General features: G+C 40.7%; 3 protein-coding genes across 4 annotated transcripts; 1 reads left to right on the forward strand and 2 right to left on the reverse strand.

Moving 5' to 3' along the window:
• Nucleotides 1–8,090: 8,090 nt before the first annotated feature.
• Nucleotides 8,091–12,200, reverse strand: NPB (neuropeptide B). The gene is made up of 2 exons (XM_075216805.1): nucleotides 9,702–12,200; nucleotides 8,091–8,379 (listed from the first exon to the last, which is right to left on the reverse strand). The coding sequence occupies exons 1-2, from the start codon at nucleotides 9,981–9,983 to the stop codon at nucleotides 8,251–8,253; spliced, it is 411 nt and encodes a 136-aa protein (XP_075072906.1). The 5' UTR covers nucleotides 9,984–12,200; the 3' UTR covers nucleotides 8,091–8,250.
• Nucleotides 12,201–13,000: 800 nt separating this feature from the next.
• ANAPC11 (anaphase promoting complex subunit 11) lies at nucleotides 13,001–14,755 on the reverse strand. 2 transcript variants are annotated; one of them, XM_075216808.1, is made up of 3 exons: nucleotides 14,659–14,755; nucleotides 14,448–14,563; nucleotides 13,001–13,193 (listed from the first exon to the last, which is right to left on the reverse strand). In XM_075216808.1, the coding sequence occupies exons 2-3, from the start codon at nucleotides 14,554–14,556 to the stop codon at nucleotides 13,048–13,050; spliced, it is 255 nt and encodes an 84-aa protein (XP_075072909.1). In that variant the 5' UTR covers nucleotides 14,557–14,563; nucleotides 14,659–14,755; the 3' UTR covers nucleotides 13,001–13,047. The 2 variants fall into 2 exon arrangements, with proteins under 2 accessions (XP_075072909.1, XP_075072907.1); XM_075216806.1 differs by having other exon boundaries at nucleotides 14,641–14,715.
• A 4,487-nt stretch (nucleotides 14,756–19,242) lies between these two features.
• Nucleotides 19,243–23,008, forward strand: ALYREF (Aly/REF export factor). Its single transcript, XM_075216804.1, has 6 exons — nucleotides 19,243–19,626; nucleotides 19,837–19,968; nucleotides 20,403–20,550; nucleotides 20,910–20,973; nucleotides 21,061–21,241; nucleotides 22,755–23,008. Exons 1-6 carry the CDS (start codon nucleotides 19,375–19,377, stop codon nucleotides 22,767–22,769), a joined length of 792 nt encoding a protein of 263 aa, XP_075072905.1. The 5' UTR covers nucleotides 19,243–19,374; the 3' UTR covers nucleotides 22,770–23,008.
• The last annotated feature ends 504 nt before the right edge of the window (nucleotides 23,009–23,512 follow it).

The following is a 23,512-nucleotide window of genomic DNA, read 5'->3' on the forward strand; positions in this document are numbered from 1 at the left end:
ACTCTCCTGGTGTCACACGCCGGTCTCCCGCGGTGTCTCTCCCCAGGAGCCGGCGTGTGCGCCCTCTGCTCTCCCGCTCCATCCCCGCCAGCCTGTCTTACCTGCTCATCCGCAGCGGCTGTCCTGACTCATCTCCAGAGCTGTGTCTCGCCTGCTGTCAGCGGTTCTGCGCAAGTGGCAACGCTGCAGACCATCCCTACTAACCACTTCCAAGTGACAACGCTGCAGATCATCCCTGCTAATCACTTCAAGTGGCGACGCTGCAGAACATTCCTTCAAACCTCTACCTAAGTGGCAACGCTGCAGATCATCCTTATTATCACTCCCTAGTGGTAATTTCACAGATCATCACTAAACTCCAGTTGTCAGTAGTAACGGCTACAGATCTCCAGTGGCTCTACATCTTGTATACCTTCCGTGGTTTACTACCTGTCAAATCCTTCGCTCATTCTCTTGTGGTTCGTTGGGAACTTCACTAGGGGGTCGCGACCTGCAAGTGGAAGCCGCGAAGTCCATATTCCCTTGTGGGAATCACTGGCGAACACCTTTCACTTGTTAGACTCCACGCCTCTAGCTGAAGTCACGCCAATCCCGGCTTAACTACCAGGATCCAGCTGTCCCTCGGCACCGTGACACCTGGTTTCACTCTGGATTGTTTGACTACGCTTCTGCCTGACTCCTTTGTACCTCGTTTCCCGCACGGCCTGACTCCGGTCCATGACATGTTCTAAGAAATAAATGGACCCTTTACTGTAAAATAGAATGGATGCTGTTGGTCACCTCAGAGCTTTGTTTTTATACTGTCACAGAAGAACTTCTAGGTGCCTTCTAATATGCTTATTTTAAAGTCGGGAGGTACATTATTATTATTATTATTTTCTGTGACTAACAATGTGATTGCTTCTATTGCGCACTAATATCACATGAAAATGTAATGCATAGTAAGCCTGACATAGATGTGAGGATCACCTCAAATGCAGCAAGCTTAAACTTGTGTATTATAAGAAATAATACACTCCATATTTGAATGTTTTGGTGTCAGCCGTGCTCTTGCCTGTCATTTGTAAAAGCACAAAATGTAAGTCTGCTGAAGTTCCTATCAACTTAAGCATTGCCATATTATTAAGAGAATACATACCTTCCACCATGATTCACTTCACCTATCATGCAATGCTCTGTTTCCCACTTATTTTTCTGTTATCTTTATCGAATTAAGTAATTTATGCTAGTTTTATAAACAAAGCTGTCATGATCACTATATATCAGACCGTTAAATCAGGATTGTCGTCCGACTTATTTCAGGTTACGGCAGCCATTTTGAGAAGGAGCTAGGTGCTACAGAGGGAGAAGAGACCGCAGTGGATTACAGTGTATATATGTGAGGCCGTGATTTAGGATTAGGTGCCCACAGGCTTCATTGTAATCTTTCAAATAGGCTATGTGCCTTAGGACAGATGAGGTCTGTTTAGGTTAAGCCGGGTTTCCTTTTATTTACAACATAGTATTCTTATTGCCTGAAATGTGTATATTAATAAAATCAAACAATGTAGGCCCCATATATTTTATTGGTTAGGTTGATACATGACTGAATAGATAAATTAGTCTAATGGACCAAGCCAGCAATTATGAGCTAGCCGGGTCTGTGTAATGAAGATGATACAGAGGGCTATATCATATAACTAGCGTGACAAATTCTTTTTATGAGCCTAGAAATGTTCTGAATGCATGTATCGTAGTATAAGGGCATGAAGAAGAAGGGGGAGGCGGCAAATTAAACACAACCAAGGTCGAAAGTCACAACAAGGGATCTGTGCTATCAAACACTACTCATCCATATTTATCTCTGGGTGTAATTTTCTGGAACAACACAAAACGGCATTGATATACATTAAGGAAACCGTGTCACAAACTACTGCTCTGCGTCTATGGTAATGGTGACATGAGACCAACCACCTGCTGCCAGCAGCTCAGACCTGGTATGACACAGATCACTGACATAGACTGCAAGGAAATCTTCTACACAGCAGCTTAACATTACTGAATAACAAATGTAGACCTACGCCATGTGTACCCAGCTTTATAGTAAATAATGTGAATAGGAGTTGAGGGTGCTGTTGAACTTTAATGAATATTATAATTTTAACACAATTGCAAATACAACAAACTATATGGAAGTTGATTCAGGAGTTGCAAACAGATCCTGTAATTGAAGTTTAGAGATGAGCTCTTGTGTGATATTATTTATTGTATAATAGGTATATGTAGACAGTGATTACTGAACTATATATATATATATATATAATTACACATATATATACACATATATATGTGTATGTATGTATGTATGTATGTGTGTATATATGTATATAATATATATATATATATATATATATATTATACACATACATATTATACACATACATACAACACAATACTGTGCAAAAGTTTTAGGCAGGTGTGGGAAAAATGCTGCAAAGTAAGAATGCTTTCAAAAATAGAAGTGTTAATAGTTAATCATTTTGATCAATTAGATCAAAAGTGAATGAACAGAAGAGAAATCTAAATCAAGTCAATATTTGGTGTGACCAGCCTTTACCTTCTAAACAGCATCAATTCTTCTAGGTACACTTGCACACAGTTTTTGAAGGAACTCGGCAGGGAGGTTGTTCCAAACATCTTGTGAACTAACCACAGATTTTCTGTGGATGGAGGCTTGAATGTGTGCTTGGGGTCATTATCCTACTGCAGAATAAAGTTGGAGCCAATCAGACACCTCCCTGATGATACTGCATGATGGATAAGGACCTGTCTGTATTTCTCAGCATTGAGAACACCATTAATCCTGACCAAATACCCAACTCCATTTGCTGAAATGCAGCTCCAAACTTGCAAGGAACCTCCACCATATTTCACTGTTGCCTGCACTCATTATTGTACCACTCTCCAGCCCATCAGCGAATAAACTGCCTTCTGTTACAGCCAAATATTTAAAATTTTGACTCCTCAGCCCAGAGTACCTGTTGCCATTTTCCTGCACCCTAGTTCCTATGTTTTTGTGCATAGTTGAGTCGCTTGACCTTGTTTCCACTTAGAAGGTATGGCTTTTTGGCTGCAGTTCTTCTATGAAGACCACATCTGGCCAGACTTTTCCGAACAGTAAATGGGTGTACCTGGGTCCCACTGTTTTTTTTCCGGTTCTGAGCTGATGTTACATATACCCTGTTTAAAACACAATCAGAGCAGTCGGGCAGCACACTGTCCCTGCCTGTCACGGCTGGACGGACCTGCACATACTGTGCAGCCGTCGGCAGCATAAACTGTTAGAAAGGGGCGGGGCCTAAATCGCCCCCCCCTAAATCGCCCCGGGTACAGTAGTTTTCTAGATCCGCCCCTGGTGGCTGCATACTGTGTGCAGGTCCGTTCGGCAGTGACAGGAAGGGAGAGTGTGCTGTCCGGCTGCTGTGATTGTGCTTTAAACACAATCGCCCCCAGTACAATCACATTCTAGATCCGCCCCTGGTCACTGATGGACATCTTTCAATTTCAAAGGGAAGTAAGTATGATCTTTCTTTCATCTTGATGTACTAACTTTCCTTGACCGACCACTGTGCTTCTTCAAAAGTGCTTAAACAACATATCTTGAAACCTCAGTATGCTTTAACATCTTTATCTGGGAGAGACGTTGCTGATGCAGTATGACTAGCTTGTGTCTTGTTGCTGTGCTCAGTCTTACCATGGTGTATGATCTGTGGCATGAAGCTGTCTTCCACAACCTTACCTTTGTAGCAGAGTTTGGATGTTCCTCACCAAGTTTTAAGCCTCCTACACAACTGTTTCTGTTTAATTTAATGACTGTGTTTCAACCTACATATGAAAATGATGGATCATTATCACCTGCTTGGTATGATTTATCATCATCATTTATATAGTGCCACTAATTCCACAGCGCTGATGATTGGTTAATCATACACTTGACTATAATCCTACAAAACCCATGACTTTGTGCAAGGGTAACTAAAATAATTGATGCTGTTTTGAAGGGTGATCACCCCAAATATTGATTCGTGTTAGATTTCTCTTCTGTCCATTCACTTTGTATATTGTTAACTGATAAAAAAATAAACTATTAACACTTCTGTTTTATGTATGTGTATTTATATATATATATATATATATATATATATACACACACACACACACCCCGCTGAATTTAATAAAAATGAACCATTAACACTTCTATTTTTGAAAGCATTCTTACTTTGCAACATTTTTTCCACACCTGCCTGAAACCTTTGCACTGTATGTGTGTATTGAATTATTTTTTTTAACCCAACAATGTCTACACACCTTCCTCCGCACCAGTCTCCTTAATCACCTCTAAGAGCTGAAATGAACTGTGGAGGACTCAAGGGACAGCTGCCATCAAAGGTCTAATATGGTGTAAGTAAGATTTAAAAATGTATTGAGAAGCTGGAACATCCCCTTACAATACGCCATGACTTATAAAACATCCTTACAAGAAATGGGAAAATACCAAATTAGTATGGAATGTCATGATGGCATGAACTTTTCCTATGACAATCCAATGCTTGTTTAAATGTCATTGGCCATTCCAATTAGATCATCCTGCACCCTGGGCTGTGCTCTATCAATGAGCCCCTCTTGATCTTCTATTCTTACTTTTTTGTTTTTAGTGTATTATCTGCCTCCTTGTTTGGACATGGGTATGCAGCACCTAGTCTGCTAGTTTTGTTCTGCTATAAATCCCTCTTCCCATTCAAGGTGCTGCCTATCCCTCTCAATACGGCCTTTCCGCATATCCAGGCCTGATTAGAGCGTATGTAGGGAAAAAGATTATTTGAAGCCGGCCACCATAGGGCTGATCCGGCTGCTCGTCTTGTGCGCTGAATAACAGGATTAAGGTCCGGATTGGGCATGCGTAGCAGAGTAGCCAAATCACTGCCGTCATAAGCGGGCCTGATCGCACAGTTATGAGATAACCACATACATGTCAATAACAGTAATCTTTCCTTGAAGTGAGGTCTGGATGGAAAGAAACTGTAGCTTGAGATTGAAGTTTCTGCTCACATCCCCTACATGTCATGACTTCCTGGGGTATGCATAGACCATGCGTTTCATAGAGCGTCACCTCCCTTAATGATTACTTAATTGTCATGAGCACAGCGGGAGGGGGCATCTGCCCCCCAGGCCAGTGCCATAGTGGGCTACTTTGGGCTGGGTCATCTGCATTTTTTCCCTTTAAAATGTTCCTAATAGGCTGCTGAGTGGAATCTTGCCCCCAGGGCTAACATTTACCAGCTGTTCTCTGCATGCGCACCACTTGGCATACCTCCAGACTTCCCGGCAGTTGCCTAAATAAGGGCATTTTGGAGGTAGGTTAATACTGGTTTAAAATTCAGAACCCCTAATATACAATAACTACAAAATACAAATGATGGCCGAAACAGAGTTTCTGCACATGTGCAGAAGCTCCGTTTCAGCCGTCATTGGATGCTTTACTGAAGCAGCTCCCGGGTTCTGGAGGAAGACATGTATCCAAAGATAAGAGCAGCAATTTGAGGGACATATCTAATTGGTATACAATGAATAGAGGGTATAACTATATGACATACTATAAATTGGGGGGACAACAGTGGCCTACTATGAATTGGGGGGATAACTATGTGGCATTCTATGAATTGGCACAACTATGTTTTATGGTATGGGAGCACAACTATGTGTCATGATATGATTTGGGGGCACAACTATGAATTAGGGGCTCAATCATGTGGCATAATACAAAGTGGCAGCACTACTGTGTGGCATAACATGAACGTTTGTGCCAACATACACACACACACACACACACGCCCAACTTGCATATTTGGGCTTGACTAGATTTTAGCCGGCACACTGATAGACAAAGGTTGCCAACCCTTGGTCTAACATCTCAAACCAGTAGCAGTGACATCCTCGGCTCCTGGTTAGAGGCTGGCGGTTGGCTCTGACATCACAGCTAAGCGCCACAATCCCTGCATAACACCGACATGGAGGAGCTGCAGCCAGCATTTTCACATGTAAGAAGCTGCTGGCTGTTTCTTCTTCAAGCCAGCAGATGGCGCTCCATGTGGGGTCGTTGCAGGGGGCATTAAAAACATTGGATGAGTGACATTATGTCACTCATTGAATGTTTTAGTCCCCCCCCTCCTTAACTACTAGCAAAAGTTGGAGGGTAGATGTGTGCATTTTGTCATCAGGAGTCACAGTACAGAGGTGAATATTGAATGATCAATAAGTATTTAAGTGTATGTAACATGCATATACACTTCCCCCTAAGCAGGGACAGGGGGGCATCTGTCTGCCCCCTAGGGCCAGGCCCATAGTGGGCTACCTTGGGCTGGATCACTGGGCCACCTGCATTTTCTTTCCTTCAAAATGTTCCTAATAGGCTGCTGAGTCGAGTCTTACCCTCCGGACTAAAATTTGTCGGCCCTCCCCTGCTCCCAAATGACATCTTTATAGTGTGACATATTTTCTGGGTTGTACTAATAAATTGACTTTAATGGTGTTTTGTTTTTTTTCTTAGACATGGCTTTAGCAGCATGGTACAAACCATCTATCTACGAAACAAAAACAAATAAAAGCAAAAAGAGCTGCACTTGTCAGATATAACTTTAAGTAGTCAAACGTAACTTGGTTATTGTATAGAATATGTTGCTTTTTATCCAGATAGGTCTTAATGTCCTCTAAATTTCTTTCTAATTGCCATATATCCCCCCCCCCCCTCCTGTATTTTTCCTATTCGCTTCATTGTCCTCTAGTGCAATTTATATTTCTTGCTCATTCTCTGCTCCTGGAGTCTATCATCCCCTCCTGGCTACTTCCTTCCATCCCCCGCTCCTTTCTTTCTTCTCTATCTTTCCACAAACACGCTTTTATTTATCTCCTTTTACTTTCTGACGCTTTCCCCATCCCCTTCTTTCATGTAACCTTGCTCCATAACTAGTTAAGCCCTAATCACCTCTCCCCCTCAAAATTAAAAATGCCAGCAGAAGTCCCCTTCCTCCCCCTCCTGCCAAGGTGACAGCAGGCTAAATGTACACATTCAGTTCTCTTCATTATTCCAATCAGAAAGTGGAAAATTGCTTCTGAATTGATCTGATGATTAGAGCTGCACGTTAGATGTACCGTGACCCTGGCTATGGGTCTGCTAATCACTCTGCCAGTGGCTAGCTGATAATGTCACCCAGTGTCCCTGAGGAGGGATCCTCGCTCTTTTACATTCTACGGTAATGATTGTCAGAACAGACAGTAGCTCCCATGTATTGATATGTGGCTGCTCATCTCTTTTACTGGACGCTTTCCTGGAATACAGTGCTGGTCTCTGGAGGTCTCTTTGGTTGCCAATACTCAGCAGGTGTCTGTTTATGAGACAATATCCAATACAAGTAGGCAGTTGGGGAAAAAGGTCTTATTTATGCATTAAATTACAGCAGCTAATAAACTGAGATCGTTTGATGTGATTTGATTTATGTCAGAGCCAATGTAATATGTGAATAAACCACACAAAAGCAGATTATTATGCATATTTAGATTCCTGCAGATGGAAGAGCGAGAGTGATGGGAAGGGGGGTTAATTTACATGAATTTTCTACCAACGGACTACAACTGTCAGATCCACTTCCAGTAACTGAGACCCAGGACAGAGATGTATGTTGTGACAGAGGATTATCTGTTTACTTTTGTATGAATTCTCACCAGGAGGCAGGTAACTACATTTCTCATATTATTACAGGTTTTACAGTTTCCACCCTATGGAGGGACTCTACTGCATTATGTTTTTATAAGATAGGATGGGGAGAAAGAAAAGTACGATGTCACTGCTGTTTTCAGGGATGATCACCAGAGACCACTCGGTTTAGGATGTTGCACTGAGAAAGGGAGAAGATGGAATTTGAATGGCAGTGTTTAGCACATGGGTGTAGCACCAGTCTGAGTGAGACTGTGACTGTCAGTTTCATTTACAAATACACATGTAAATAATGACTTTATTTTCATCAGCACTTATTGATACACACAGACACAGGAAAGCAAGTCACTAGTTATTCTGTTTATTAGTTAAACAAATATGTTCTAAAGCAGCAGATACAGAATCAAGTACAAATCTACACAAGTGTGTGGCCCCCAGGCTAAAGGGCGGGGGTCCCATGGAGTTAGGAATGGTGCACGGCAGAGTCTCTGGGTTAGGGGTCAGGGTGTAAGACAGTCCGAACTGTCCAGCGAGAGGTAAATCTGAGCCTTGCACTGGAAGGTGCTGGAAGTGTCGGGGAGAAGCTCACAGCTGTGCAGGTTGGGAGAGACATCTTTTACACACAGCGCCTGCAGGACAGAGAGGAGAGATGTGTCAGACAATGCAGAGTGGGTTAGACAGATAAGCAGTCACATGTATTATAGTGGTAAACAGAACAGCCAGCAATTCCCTTTGTAGAATAGATTAAGGGCTAGATTTACTAAGCTGCGGGTTTGAAAAAGTGGGGATGTTGCCTATAGCAACCAATCAGATTCTAGCTATCAGTTTGTAGAAGGTACTAAATAATTGATAGCTAGAATCTGATTGGTTGCTATAGGCAACATCCCCACTTTTTCAAACCCACAGCTTAGTAAATCTAGCCCTAAGTTACCTTTACTTTTTCTCTAATGTCTTTATACACACTTCGTGTATATTAGCAGTTAGTGCTCATGAGCATGAGCCCTATTTCTTTTATCTAACCTTCTCTGTGAAGCTTGTGCATATGTACTATCTGTAGAGCATAGTAATGGATGATTCTTAGTGTGTGCTCCATATGGGACAATGGAAGATCTGGACCAAGCCTACCACTGCGTTATGCTCAGCAGCCTGTTCCTGATTACAGAAGCAATACATGTTCATGACACAGAACTCAAATCAGTCTTTACTATGTGCTTAAAGATTACAGGTCACACTTGCTGCATTAGACTTATTTAATATAGTCTGAAGCTGAATAGCTGCCAAGGACCCCAACATACTTCTATTGTTTGAAATACACATTACATTGCTGGGAAATATTCCTGCACACATTTTTTAATTCTCTTGATGAGACGTTATCTACAAGTGTCACCATAGTTTTCTCAAAAACCCGCAACAACAGGGGCTGGCTGGGATGGGGGGCATCTGCGCTGGTCCCATAGTGGGCTACCTGCATTTTTCTTCCTTTAATATGTTCTAAATGGACTACTAAGGGCTAGATTTACCAAGCTGCGGGTTTAAAAAAGTGGGGATGTTGCCTATAGCAACCAATCAGATTCTAGCTGTCATTTTGTAGAAAGTATTAAATAAATGAAAGCTAGAATATGATTGGTTGCTATAGGCAACATTCCCACTTTTTCAAACCCACAGCTTAGTAAATCTAGCCCTGAGTCTTTTCCTCCAGGCTAAAATTTGCCAATCAGCCCCTGTTCAACAGGGAATGTTTTGTGGATTTATGTGAATAGTCAAATGCCTTGGTCTTACTACCAAAGGTCAAGCAACGAAACCTGCTTTAAAAAAAACACAACTTTTTTTCATTTGCTACAAGACAGAGCAGATACTTCTTTCTATGGGAAACAATTGTGTGGCTTAGTACATGTGCTAACATTTCTACAAATTATCTTAGAAGAAAATATTTCTCTGATCACATACTCACCATACTTTTGAGTACAGCTCCTTGTCGTTGGCTGCCAAAGTTGTTCAAGAAAGTGTCTTCGATATTCTCTGCGCTCTCCCCTGCACTTTCAGGCTCAGAACGTCTGATATCAGGGGATCTGCGGATACCAGAGAGCAGTCCCGATGCCCTTCCCACAGAGTAGTAGCTGGGTCCAGTGGACTGTTTATACCAGGCATTTGTGCCCTGGCAGGACAGCAGCAGACCCAGGACACTGCATAACAAGGTCAGTCGTAGTGAGGAGCGGGAGCCTAGAGACAGCATGATGAGGGTCTAGAGCTTGCAGCTGTTGTGATGTTCAGTTCAGAGTGATAGAAGAGTGGCTCGCTTTTATAGAGGAGTGGGGTGTGCATGCCAGCTCAAACCAGAGGGGGGAGGAGGACATGGACTGGGGGTGGTGGGGACTTATTTCTCATATTAAAGCTATGACAGCTCTGCGATAGTTAGGAAATCACTGAGCAGCCCAGGGCAAAGTATATGGAGATGTTCTGGCAAGTAACAGATATAATTTGACTTGTTAGTAAGTGATAAAAAATTGGTAGTTCTGATTAGAGTGTGACAATTGACCCAAAAAGCCAAGTTTCACATTGACAGATACAGAATGTACAGATCTCTGCTCCCCGGGCTAAATAAAACGGATAGGGGAAAGAATGCATTCTGTCAAAGGAGAAATATATTGGAGACGTTTATATTTTAGTCATATATTGTTCAATTTCACAAATCAGAGCATTTCTAAAAACTGCAAACAATAAACACTTAATTGATTTGTAGGAAATACTCATAGGGATTATGCCATGTCTCCTACATCAGCTGTCATGTAGCATAACAAGCTTTCTGAATATTACCCTTTAATCATTTCCACTATCTACAGCCCATGCTCTGACACTTCTAGATAAGCCGACAGATGATTAATCGATTGCTTCTTATCTCAGCAAATGTGCTGGAATGGGCTGTCAGCATCGCAATGACTCACAAGTCTCTGTGTCACCTGCATAAAGGGCGTATTACAACACAGGGTTAGGTGACCTGTGGTTTTACAGCAATTCTAACACCACAAGACCCAGACTGCCCCTGCCAAATCCTGCCTTAGCAAGCTGGAGAGCCAGAGGTTGACCAGTACATAATCATGCTGGAACTTGTAGTTCCACGCCAGCAGTAGAGACACAGGTTGTTGATACCTGCCTGCCAAAATACTAGAGGAAGAATATGTACTTTATATTATACAGTAATATGGAAAAGTACAAATTCCTTATCTTACAAATTAGTTTCTATCTGACTCCAGTAGTTCTGTCAGTCCCCGATGTTTTCACATCTAGATTTGCATTTTAAATATTAATATGTTTGTGTGTCAATGAACCTGGCATCATCCACCTCCCCAAAGACAAACAGGGAACGCAGCTGTTCTGTATGAGCATTTAGCCCAATAATGTGAACATCTCATTTCCGATGCTTGGAATATATGTTTCTTTACAGCTCTTTATGGCACTGTAAGGAGCCCTCCAAACACTGCGCATTCAGATCTATCCACAAACATAATAACCATGTGATTCACAATATAATGTTCCTCGCATACCAAGGGACACATAGAAACGCTGACAGTGAGTAGGAACTTTGCTCAGTAATAAGCATGGTGATACTTTTAACCTTTAAGAGAAATATTTTGTGGTAAAGTACCCACCAATTGACTGAAAGACGATGTCTTATGAGATCTAAATCAAAAACAAGATTGTAGCCTGAAAATTAGAGCTCTGTATGTATGTCGGACATTTGCAGTGAGGAAAGTAAAGGTTTAATCATGAATAGTATTGTCATCCACCTGTGGTTCCCTTCAGAGCTCTGTTCATTAGAAAGCAAAACGCACTATCAATGGACCTCAGACTAGTTAGCAATAGACACACTGACATCAGCTCGGTCAGCTTAGCTATTGGTTATTGCGAGTATTGGCAGCAATGACCACATAGGTATTTATTGATCCATATGGCGGTGAAGACGCCACATAACAAAAGTTGTGAGAGGTGGTTGCACTAGATTACCATTTTCAAGTATAAATGTATTGTATGTCTTTATTTATTGGTTTATATATCGCCTACAATGCAGGACTCACATCTGTCTTGTGACAGTAAAATATAGTTCCTTTTGGATTTTGTATTGCTGAAAAATGCGTACAAAATTACTTGCAGTTTAATAATCTCTAGCTTTTCAGAGACTATTGTTAAGGATTTTGAATTCTAAATCATTGTAGACATTTATTCTTATTATACATAAAATAAATCTTATCAGTGTTGCAGAGGGAAAAATTAGGGGTAGACTTATTAAACTTTCTAACAAGGAAAACTGGAGGTGTTGTCCACGGCAACCAATCAGACTCTAGCTATAATTTTTTATAATGTACTAGACAATTGATAGCTAGAATCTGATTGGTCGCAATGGGCAGCACATCCAGTTTTCCTTGTTAGAAGGTTTGATAAATCTGCCCCTTAACCTCTTACAGTGCAATGTTTTCACTATCCATGTGGATCAATTGCAATAAGTTAATGTTGACATACATTTCATTTTTCATGTAAATAAAGAGATGCCCAAGAATACATTTTTTGAGTAGAACATGTCAAATTGATTTATTGGATTTGCACACTGAAATGATTGTTTTCTTTGCAGCTAGTGAGATTTGTAATTTAAAAATAAAGTAGGTAGCATCTGCAAATTTATATGCAGAATATTGTTCAGGGTATTGTAATAAAAAGGAGGGGGTTTGGCACCTGGAATAGTATAGGGGGTTGGGAGGGGCAGGTGTTACTGGTCTCTCTGTATGCTAAATCTCTCATCTTCCTGGAAATATTACTCAGAAGGAACGCAGTATGCAGGAAGGAGTTTTTGGCTACAATTTTTTTTTTGTCTATACAAATAAGCTGCACGTAGCACAGGACATGTAAACAGTGTTCTAGTATCCCAACCAATTGAATAATTTATCCCATAAACCACAAGATAAAATGATCACCATAAACCAACATTCATAGTATGCTTTGGAAAACTGGCTCTCCAGCTGTAGGGAAACTACAAAAGCCAACATGCCCTACCAGCCTCTATGCTTGGACTTGCAATTCCACAGGTTGCCTACATCTGGCTCAAAGGATCAGACCAGGCCTGGCCAACCTGTGGCTCTCCAGGTGTTGTAAAACCACAAGCCCCAGCATGCTTTACCAGCAGATAGCCAGCAAGGTATGATGGGACTTGTAGTTTCACAACACAGTCCTGGATTGTACAGATCAATATGTAGCCTACTGAACCTTATGTACGAAGCAGGTACTTTATTGAAAACAAGTGCTGTGATTTATTCCTTGAATTTCCACTCCTGTCGGCACATAGGACAATGCTGCTGCACTTGTTGAGAATTGAGCCACTTCAGAATACAGTGCATGTGGAAGCAATGGGAACAGTGGCCCCATACCAAAGGACAGTCATCTCCGGGAACCTTGCCTGTAAGCAAGATAACAGAGCTATTAGAATAGGCAAAATCTCAGAGGTAATGGGGCAATACACAATAGAAGAAGCAGGAAAGTTGGATGTACAACAGTAGTGTATAGAAAAAGTGTTGGGGTACATAGGTAAACACAGTGCTTGGAAATGCGCTGCACAGACTAAACGGACTAAAAATTAAATAGATCCTAATGTTGGACTGAATTCATAATATTCATGGTACTTTCAATAAAGATCCATCAGGCATTAGATTATGAATACATTTCTCATATAGATTTATGCAGATTTAATCAAAATCATCAACTGTGATCTATGCACTGACCTCCCTACTTTATTCTTATACCTGCATTTTTCCCATAAAGCACAAAATGGGAAAGATGCCAGTATAAGTACAAAGTAAGCAATGCATAAATCACAGTTAATGATTGTAAGTAAATGTAGTGACAGCCAGTAAACTGTTGTTGTCAATAGCAAAAGAAAGAAAAACAAAAACAGTAATCTATAGAAACGTTATGTTCTATTCGCTACCATAGTTCACTATACATGCCCCATACTGGTGGATTTGGGACCAAGTAGGGTTTGTCAGCATAAAGAAATAAAAATTGGCTACTTTACAGCAAGCTTCAATAAGAGTTAATATAATGCTTAAAACATTATGAGGTGAGGGCACAATTCAACTGATGCTGTGAGAGAAGTAGTAAATTGCAGCAGGATGGAGCACAGAATATTGGCTGGGTACACACTATTGAAAATGATTTCAGATGCGATTTGTGTAATGATTTTAACGATTGCAAGTCCAGATGAGCATGCGGATTCATGTGTACACACCTACACAATTTACCTTCTCATCTGTGATTTTGATCTCAAAACCATCGCTACAGATATCTGCATACGCTGCTGGTCGTGAGTGAGAGTACACACTTCCACATTTGCAAACATTGTTCCATGATTGATTGTTATTTTTACATAGTTTATAAAACGATACGATGTGCTTTGGTAAGATAAAACATGATGGAGGAAGCATACACACTCTTGCAATATCTGACCAAACAGTCGTTTATCGTGTGATCTGCACAATAATTGCAGCAGTGTATTCCCAACTTTAAAGTATTTTTTAATTATTACTATATTATTATTATACACCAACATATTCCAAGTGCTGCACAGCTGTGAGCTGGAATAAAATACACATATCTATATAAGCTGTTGTATATGCAGAAGTGCGAGGGAGGGAGTGAGTCTAGCAACACTTACAATCAGGGCAGCAGCCATTAAATGCCATACGACAGATCCCGCAATTCTCATCATTTGCCACCCACAGCCATGAGGCGACACCGTTCCAGGCCTTAATATGCACCTTCATTGTGGAGCTCGGAGATATTGACAAACATTCACTATGAGTATAACATCGACAGATCAATTATCCCTTATCATACAGACTACCCACTCTAAAGCGACTACTCACGCCTTCCCTTCCCTCCGCTCTATACTCGGAAGAAGGTCTCTGGAACTCGATTGGTTACGCCTGTGTGGGTGTGGCTTCGCCTGAAAAAGAAGGACATCCGGACATGTTTAGTATGGGCAAGACGTTGTGTGTGCTGTGGTTCTCAGAATGAGCTCTGCATAAGGAGACAGGAGAATCAGTGTAAGGAGAGCGTAGAAAATGTATAACGCTGTCTGTAGAAGTTCCTACCTAGTATGGTACTTTTAGCGCCTCATTGTTTCATCACATTAGGCCTGGGTCTGCTAACCAGTGGTTCTGTAGCTAAAGGGGAATTACTAGTCCCTGCATGCCCTGTCAGACAATAGCTTTTGTCATACTATAAATCTCTAACAGCCTGAGGCTATTAGCTGGCATAAAAATGCAGATAGACAATCATAATCATATATTTTGAGTTAGCTAGTAGATAAAATGATCAAAACAAAATAGTCTTGTGTTAAAGTAGCTACTTGGCTCATATGACATGGTGCTGACTGCTCCTGCATAAATAAATATACTGGACTCTACTATTACCAGGGAAGGGCTGGCAAATTTTAGCCTGGAGGTAAGACTACTCAGCAGCCTATTTTAATAGGAAAAAAAATGTAGGTGGCCCAATGAACCAGCCCAAGGTAGCCCACTATTGGACCAGCTCCTGCCCCTGACTATTACCCATTTATTACTGGCTTGCTGGCTCAGTGAGTACACACATCACCATAAGTGTGGGAATCCCCAATTTTGACTAATCAAAATCAGGGATTAACATCAAAGTAATTACCAGTGCTTAGTTATCGTGACGTGTTAAATTATTCAATACCTGTCACATCAAGCGAAACAATATTAATGTTAATTCCTGTCTTCCGCCACCAGTATAATACACTTCCATACCATTACAAAGCCCCATCCTCAAACTGGGTGCTATAAATTACCTTGATGTTAATCCTTGCCTCTGATGGGTCTAGTTTTAGGGTGCAAGTGGGAAGTAGGGCAGTTGCAAGGAGGCAGATCCTGCTATAGATCGTTCCCAATGGCCTTTCCCACTCTCCCTGTCACTACTTGTTTTCTTCCCACCGGATCTAGACCAGATATCAGCCTATTCATTCACTGGGTTCCTGTCCTATTCTGAATGTCGTTTGGCTGCACATGTTCAGTGCAGGGAAGGAAATAGAACTCAATAAATGGCGAGAAGGCCAGAGTGAAGGTCAAAAAGTACAGTATTTATACTGGGTACCTGATATGGTTCTGAATATTATACTGGGCAGCAGATATTTGTCTGCTGGTAAAGTGTGTTGGATGGTGCTGGGTATAGATTTTTGCATTGTATATGGTAAACAATATATATTTGGCACATCTGAATAAAATGTGTTGGCAATGCTGGTAAATGTTGGGTGCTGCTGTATATGTTTGGTATTGTTAGTACATGTTGGGCATGATATGTTGCCACCACTGGTATATTTTTGACCCTGATAAATGCATTGTCACTGCTGGCATAAATCGGGCACTGCTGGTATATGTGTGACTACTTTGCCTATTCATTGGTAATATGTGGTTGGGCATTGCTGTTATATTGGACACTTTTGGATAGAACGTCTTGGCATTTCTAAAACATTGCGGGCACTGCTGGTAAGTTCGGGCAATGCTGGTACAATGTATTGGCACTGCTGGCATATGTTGTACACCCTTAGGGGCCTATTTACTAAGTCTTAAACCATGCAGAAATGGCTGAATGGTTTAAGCATAATTTAGTATCCTAGTTATTTAACAAAAGGCTAGCACAGGAGATAGCATAGATGTCTCCTGCATTAGGCTAAGTATTACATAATAGCACAGTCCCCATAATTCTCAATAAGGACTGCGGTCTGGGCCAACTTATCAAGCTCCAAAAAGCCTAGATTTCCAGAGCTTGAGGCCGATGTCCTATGGGGAGAGCATTACCGAAGAGAGATCTTCGGATCTCTCTCTGGCAGGCTTTGTGCTCTCCCTTCCTTTAATATCGAAAATGGCTCTGTGCATGTGTGACATAAGTTCAAGGCCGTAACTAACGTTGTGCAAGAGGGGTTACCGCCCAGGGCGCAATGCTGAAGGGGGGTGCAGTTTATGAATATTTTAGGTTCATTTGGGGTTAGGGTGGCAGCAGTTTTCCTTCTTGCCCCAAGCGCTAAAATAAATAAAAATAAAGTTTGATTTGTTGTTAAACAATTAAAGCAAGAAATGCACCTGAAAAACATATTAGGTGCTACTAAGTCCTTAGTAAATATAAAATAAGAGTATACTGAATTGCTTTATAACGACATTACACATTTTCATTTATCTGGCACCAACATAACAATTATGTTATTGTTGTAGCTTTTACATACTTTCCAACATCAAACAATTGTCTGCCTATATTTGCACCTACTCCAGTTACCTGTGGTAAATTAATTAATATAAAATAACCTTTTACAACATTGATATATTAATTTTTCAGACCTTTTTTTATGTTAAGCACAGAAAATATAAAAAGTGTGTATACAACACACCATACACATTTTGCAGTACACAGTTGCACTTAATCTGCACCTAACAAGGAATGACCTCTATCTGTCTAATTCATTCCATGGGTTTGTGCAAAAGTTTGCTCCACCTCAGACGCCCTTATCTTGACTCACATCAATATGTATGGAAATAACAACACAAAAGGGAGTTTTCCACTTCTGCAATTTATTTACATTTAATGGTTCTCACATTGTAGCAATTATCACATTGATAATGACATTATTTTGATCCATAGTTTGAATGTCTCAGCGGGGAGTAGATTTACATTACTCTGTTCATTGTGTGAAAACAATTATACTGTATACAGAGAAGTGGGCTTGCCCCTATCCACCCTTGCCTGGCAGTTCAAGTGGGTTATTTTACTGGGTTTCTGTGGACAATCCCATTATTCAGCCACTGTTGGGCAGGTGTACTTTCACTATATCTGATTGTTTTTACATGTTTGTGTACATCATGCCCTACCTGGTAGACTGTTTATATAGTTATTGCTTGGGAATGCAAATCAACCTAAAGCCTCTTTCTTCATTGTCATTACACCACTACAGGGTGTTGTTTTATAATTACTCTTCTATTGACTATACTTTCTGGTTATCTACAATCTCACTTTCCTATTCCACGATCAGTTCAGATATAGGAAAGTCAGATATTATAGTCATAACAAACCCCAACCTTAATATTGTACTTTGAAGCAAAAATATCCTCTATGTGTGGTACTTTTCATGATATAATATACAACATGGACAGAAATAGAAACTTATTTTATATAGGGAAACTTATTTGATATTAGCCATTCATGTCAAACAATATTGTACATCGATTTACTCCTCCTGTATGTCCTTGGCAGAATGAACACGTGGCATATATAATATACAAATCAATCTATTATACTAAGGAATCATTTGATCATCATCATCAGTAATGCAATTGAATTAACAGTGGGAAAAGTAGTAGAAATGTATGATTATGTGGCTTAGTCTCTTTTTTAAGCAAAAAGGTCTTGAAATGTTGCTATTACACAGGAATAAATGTCCTTTATTTTTGCATGTCCATAATCCTTTGTATGTATGTGTACATAAGATCTATCCCTAATTGATCTGTCTCATCAAGTATAATAGGGATACCAATAATATATCTTTTTCTCAGTTTTTTATTTAGAAAATACCTCTTTCTACACAAATCTCTCGTAAAACGATTAAGATCTACAAGCAATTTAAACAAGTCTGGTTTATTCACTGGATCATACTTTAGCCCTTTGCTTAATAACATTATTTCATGTTCATTTAAAACTCTCTTCGAAAGATTGAAGATGCATCTGTGGCATGTAGTATTTACTATGTGAGGTCTCTATATAGTGTGTATATAGATGGACATATACAGATATAAATATATATAGATATATGGTATGTTATGGAAGGAGGGGGCTCAGCCCTCCTGCAGCGTGTGACAATTACTATGTAATGACTATATTATAGTGTGTATATAGATAGATAACTATATGGTGTGTTATGGAGGAGGCTCAGACCCCTTGTGGCATGTAGTATTTACCATGTGAGGTCTCTATATAGTGTGTATATAGATGGACATATACAGATATAAATATATATAGATATATGGTATGTTATGGAAGGAGGGGGCTCAGCCCTCCTGCAGCATGTGATAATTACTATGTAATGACTATATTATAGTGTGTATATAGATAGATAACTATATGGTGTGTTATGGAGGAGGCTCAGACCCCTTGTGGCATGTAGTATTTACTATGTGAGGTCTCTATATAGTGTGTATATAGATGGACATATACAGATATAAATATATATAGATATATGGTATGTTCTGGAAGGAGGGGGCTAAGCTCTCCTGCAGCATGTGACAATTGCTATGTAATGACTATATTATAGTGTGTATATAGATGGACATATGCAGAAGTATATATAGATAGATATGGTGGGAGGAGGCTCCGCCCACTGTGACGTATGACAATCACTCTGTGAGAATTTCCAGCCCACTGTGACTGTCGGGGAACGCAGCGCGTCATGTCAGTGACAGGAAGTGACGTAAAGCGCTACGGGGCGGAGCTATATAAGCGCGGCTCATTCTGCCCGTTGTATTGTTAGAGCGGAAACCGCACCCGGACACGTGATAGTATAGTACCGGACACCGGCAGCCATGGGGGACAAGATGGACATGTCCCTGGACGATATCATCAAGATGAACCGAAGCCAGAGGCCCGCCGGCCGGGGCAGGGGAGGACGAGGGGCCCGCGGTGGTGCGGCCCGTGGAGGTGCTGGAGGGCGCCTTGGAGGAGGAGGTGGCGGCGGAGGAGGAGCAGGCGGCGGTGGCCGGGGAGCCGGATGGCCGGCCCGCACAAGGACTATGCTAAGCCGAGGCGGAAGGAACCGGCCGACACCTTACAGCAGGGTAGGAGTGGCTGGGACTGGCAGGGAGGGCCTGCGGCCTACCCGAGGCTCAGGCAGAGTTAGGCCCCTCGAGAGGAGCTTGGAAGCCGCACGGACCGAGGAGGGCTGCCCAGCCTGGGGCGCCCTGTACCCTGGCCGGCTCCGGTGGGAAGGGATTGTACGTTAGCTGTGTGCCCGGAGCTAGCTCTCACCCTGGTCTCTTGTCTTTCAGCCGAAGCAGCTCCCGGATAAGTGGCAGCACGACCTGTTTGACAGCGGTTTTGGACACGGGGCGGGAGTGGAGACTGGAGGAAAACTGTTGGTGTCTAATCTGGATTTTGGGGTATCAGACGCCGATATCCAGGTGAGTGCGGGTTCTCGTCAGTCCGATCAGGTTACATATAATGGGGTATGTAGAGGGCCCCTCTACTTGTGTACATACAGGTACATTCTTGGCACCTCGGAATTTTGTAATAGTCTCAAGTGTTGGAGATAATGTAGCTTTTTTTTTTTTTTACCAAACTACAAGTTAATACCACACAATGTAGGTTAAATAAACCCCGTTCATCTGTGTCTGAATGTTGGTGAGAGATCCATGATAAAGGATGTCATTTGTAGTAAATACTAAGTGAAATGTATTGTTAGCTATTTCCCGTTCATAGTTTTTCTAATGCTATGCAGAAGTGAGGGTAGTTACATTTCAAATCCTATTGACAGAAGGGTGTTTTTTTTTTTTTTTTTTTTCTTTTTCTTTTGTGGTGGGTCTGGTGTAGTCATGCCTCAACTTTTTTGTTTTAGGAGCTTTTTGCTGAATTTGGTACACTGAAGAAAGCAGCAGTACACTATGACAGATCTGCGAGAAGTTTGGGTACAGCTGATGTGCACTTTGAAAGAAAAGCTGATGCATTAAAAGCAATGAAGCAGTATAATGGGGTGCCACTTGATGGTAAGTTTGTGTTCTCCCCAGCACCTATTTCCTGGGTGCTCCACCTGGTTGTTTTTACTTGCCACCTGGGTTTTGGAGCCCAACAGTCCTATTGTAATAGCATAAACCAATATTTTTCCTTTGAAACACACTGAGCACTACAGCTAGCAGTGTTGGACCACTGGCCACCAGTCCTGGCAGGTGTGGACAATAACCTCCAAAAAAAATTTCATTATTGCAAGGTATTATAAATACCCTCCCACCCAACTGCTGCTCAATGCCATCCGACTGGCAACATTTTCTGTGGAGAACACTGGTTGACTTGTTTCCCCATTTTCATCTTTCCTGAGGTCAATGTCTAACATTAGTCTGTCTTCTAGGTCGCCCTATGAGCATCCAGTTGGTCACTTCACAAATAGAGGCACAGAGGAGACCTGTACAGAGGTGAGTAGAAATCTCAGTGTTAAGATGCTGTTGTTTACCATTGGGAAAGTGTCACTCTCAAACTGACGGGTTTTTTTTTCCCCCCAGCTTGTCCAGAGGTGGTATGACACGACCACGGGGTGGCCCAGCAGGTTTTGGTGCTGGTGGAGGAAACAGACGAGGGGGCAGAGGTGGAAATCGGGGTAGAGGAAGGGGTGCTCCCAGAAACACAAAGCAACAGTTATCGGCAGAAGAACTAGATGCCCAGCTTGATGCCTACAATGCTAGGGTAAGTACCACAGTAGATGGAAGACAATGTGTCTTGAATTTTGCAATGTATGATTTAGTTTAAGTTCTGTCATGGTACTCAGAATGTTCAGTCTTGTTCTAGTCCAAACTCTGATACCTGGGTGGCACAGTGGATGGCATTGTTGCATCAAGTTTGAATACAACCAGAGTGCTAACTCTAAAGTGAAACAACATAACTCTTGTGCGCTAGTGCTACAAAATATCAGAATGATGGAAATTTGTCGCAACCTATGTTAAGGGTGCCAATCCCTAGAAACCATATATAGTATTGTGTATAAAGAGATGTGCCAACAAAATATAAGTGATTAACAAAAATGAGAACATATGACAAAAGTGTAAATACTAAATTATTTATTAAATAACAAACTATTGAAATAACTCAACTTCATGTATAATTCCCGCCTGTAATACATATCATAACAGTTTGCCTTTTTTTATAAACTACCACCATTAGGCATTTTTTTTATTTCCGTCATCTTTCAGTAGTTTGTTACATATTGTATCACATCCTGATCGTTCTGGCTTTGCTACGATCATATTTTATGATTATCATATCTGTATACATCTTTGCCTTTTTATTGTATTTTTTAAGAAACAATTTAATATTTACACACTACTTCTGCCATGTTATCTTATTTTGTAATCACTTATATTTTGTTGGCACACCTCCATACACAATATTAGAGTGGTAACTTGGTCTATGTATGATTTATTGGCTTGTCTGCTTGTGGTAGGAACATTAGATGCCAACAATAGATGGATGTTATCTTAAAACAGCAATCCCAGATAATGTGTTTTGTCTTTAATGCATGTCAGCCATTTTTCTTGGCTCTCCTTTTACAAATCAATGTGTCATTGCAAAAAATGGCAGCTAGTTTCACATACATGCATGTGAACATAGGAGGCTGTTGCAGTACGTACTGCAATGTCCTGCAACCAGTCACATTGTAGTTCGCAATGTGACTGGTTGCCATGGCAGTGCAGAATTATAACTAACGGCAATATAAAGTAGCAAAAGAAAATTGTAAACACCAACCTATTATAGCCACATTGTTTTGTGATTTTTTTTTTTATTTTTTTTTAAAAAAAAACCCAAACAGAATCTAAGACCATTATATAATATATCTATCTTTAACATTACTAGGAATGGGTCACAGGTGGAATTTAAAGTTCTCTGCTTCTGACCTAACATTTGTCTACATAATTACTTTAATTTAAAAGACCCTGCACATCAACTAAGCCAAATTACATGCAATGTAGACACTTGAAAGCGTTTTGTATAGGTAACATGGTTCCATTTGGAGTGTTACAGGGACATGCATGTGGTGTCTTATCTGTCCCCCTGTTTCTATTAGTTTTCCCCTCCCCATGTAAGATGTGCAGTGTAACATGTCTTGTGTTGCTGCAGCTGTCATATTAGCAAGTGGTGCTATAACAGCTGTTCAGTTTTTGCTTATCCTGGTTTCTAATCCTCATTTTATTTTTTTTTACAGATGGACACTAGCTAATTCCTCCTTGTGTTCCTGTGCTATTTTTGCTCTGGAAATACTTTCTACAAACTTTTTTTTTTTCTCCCCCTGTTTATTTCAAATAGGTTTTAAACTCATGTAAAGTTGCAGAATTTTGTTTTATTGCGGACTTTTTTTTTTTTTCCTCCTGGTATGGAGTTATTTTCTGGGACAAATTTTACTGTGCGTGTCATGGACAGGTTGATCTATAACTTCTAATAAAATACAAGTTTGTTATATTCTTGGCTGGACATTGCACATTATGTGCTTTAAAGGTTGTATTGTTGGACCTGAAAGGGTTCTTCTGTTTCTCTATGCCAATGTAAAATGCTCTTTTTATCAAATAATCCTCTGTCAAGGTGCAGGCACAATAAGTATTGTAACTATTAAATTCCATTGGGTCTGCATCAATTAGTTTGTCTTTAATTTGTTTTTGGTACGAACATATCCTCCCCACTTCACATGCATGCAATCAATTCAACATTTAGAAATGTACATTTATTTTGTGGATGTGAAACAAATGTGCTGCTTTTTCTGAAACTTAATCTGTATATAGTACTGAAAGCAGTAATGGCTTATTGTTAGCTATTAGTGTAAACTCTTTAAAACAAAGGCCACACTATATACATTAACATCATACACTATATACAGGTTAAAACAAAGGCCACACTATTCCTTGCTGTAACTATATCATCTTGTGTTCTTAAACTGTTCTCACGATTTCCGTTCTGTGTAACTTTTTA

Source organism: Mixophyes fleayi, chromosome 6 (assembly GCF_038048845.1).
Source record: "Mixophyes fleayi isolate aMixFle1 chromosome 6, aMixFle1.hap1, whole genome shotgun sequence".
Classification (NCBI taxonomy): Eukaryota; Metazoa; Chordata; class Amphibia; order Anura; family Limnodynastidae; genus Mixophyes; species Mixophyes fleayi.

Bases quoted from the DNA above. Each gene is read 5' to 3' on its own strand.
- ALYREF (XM_075216804.1), top strand. From the start codon at position 19,375: ATGGGGGACAAGATGGACATGTCCCTGGACGATATCATCAAGATGAAC. The intron at 19,969-20,402 runs GTGAGTGCGGGT...TTTTTGTTTTAG, and splicing joins TATCAGACGCCGATATCCAG to GAGCTTTTTGCTGAATTTGG. The intron at 20,974-21,060 runs GTGAGTAGAAAT...TTTTCCCCCCAG, and splicing joins CAGAGGAGACCTGTACAGAG to CTTGTCCAGAGGTGGTATGA.
- NPB (XM_075216805.1), bottom strand. From the start codon at position 9,983: ATGCTGTCTCTAGGCTCCCGCTCCTCACTACGACTGACCTTGTTATGC. The intron at 8,380-9,701 runs GTGAGTATGTGA...TCTGTCCTGCAG, and splicing joins GAGCTGTACTCAAAAGTATG to GCGCTGTGTGTAAAAGATGT.
- ANAPC11 (XM_075216808.1), bottom strand. From the start codon at position 14,556: ATGAAGGTGCATATTAAGGCCTGGAACGGTGTCGCCTCATGGCTGTGG. The intron at 13,194-14,447 runs GTAAGTGTTGCT...TCTTGCTTACAG, and splicing joins TAATGGCTGCTGCCCTGATT to GCAAGGTTCCCGGAGATGAC.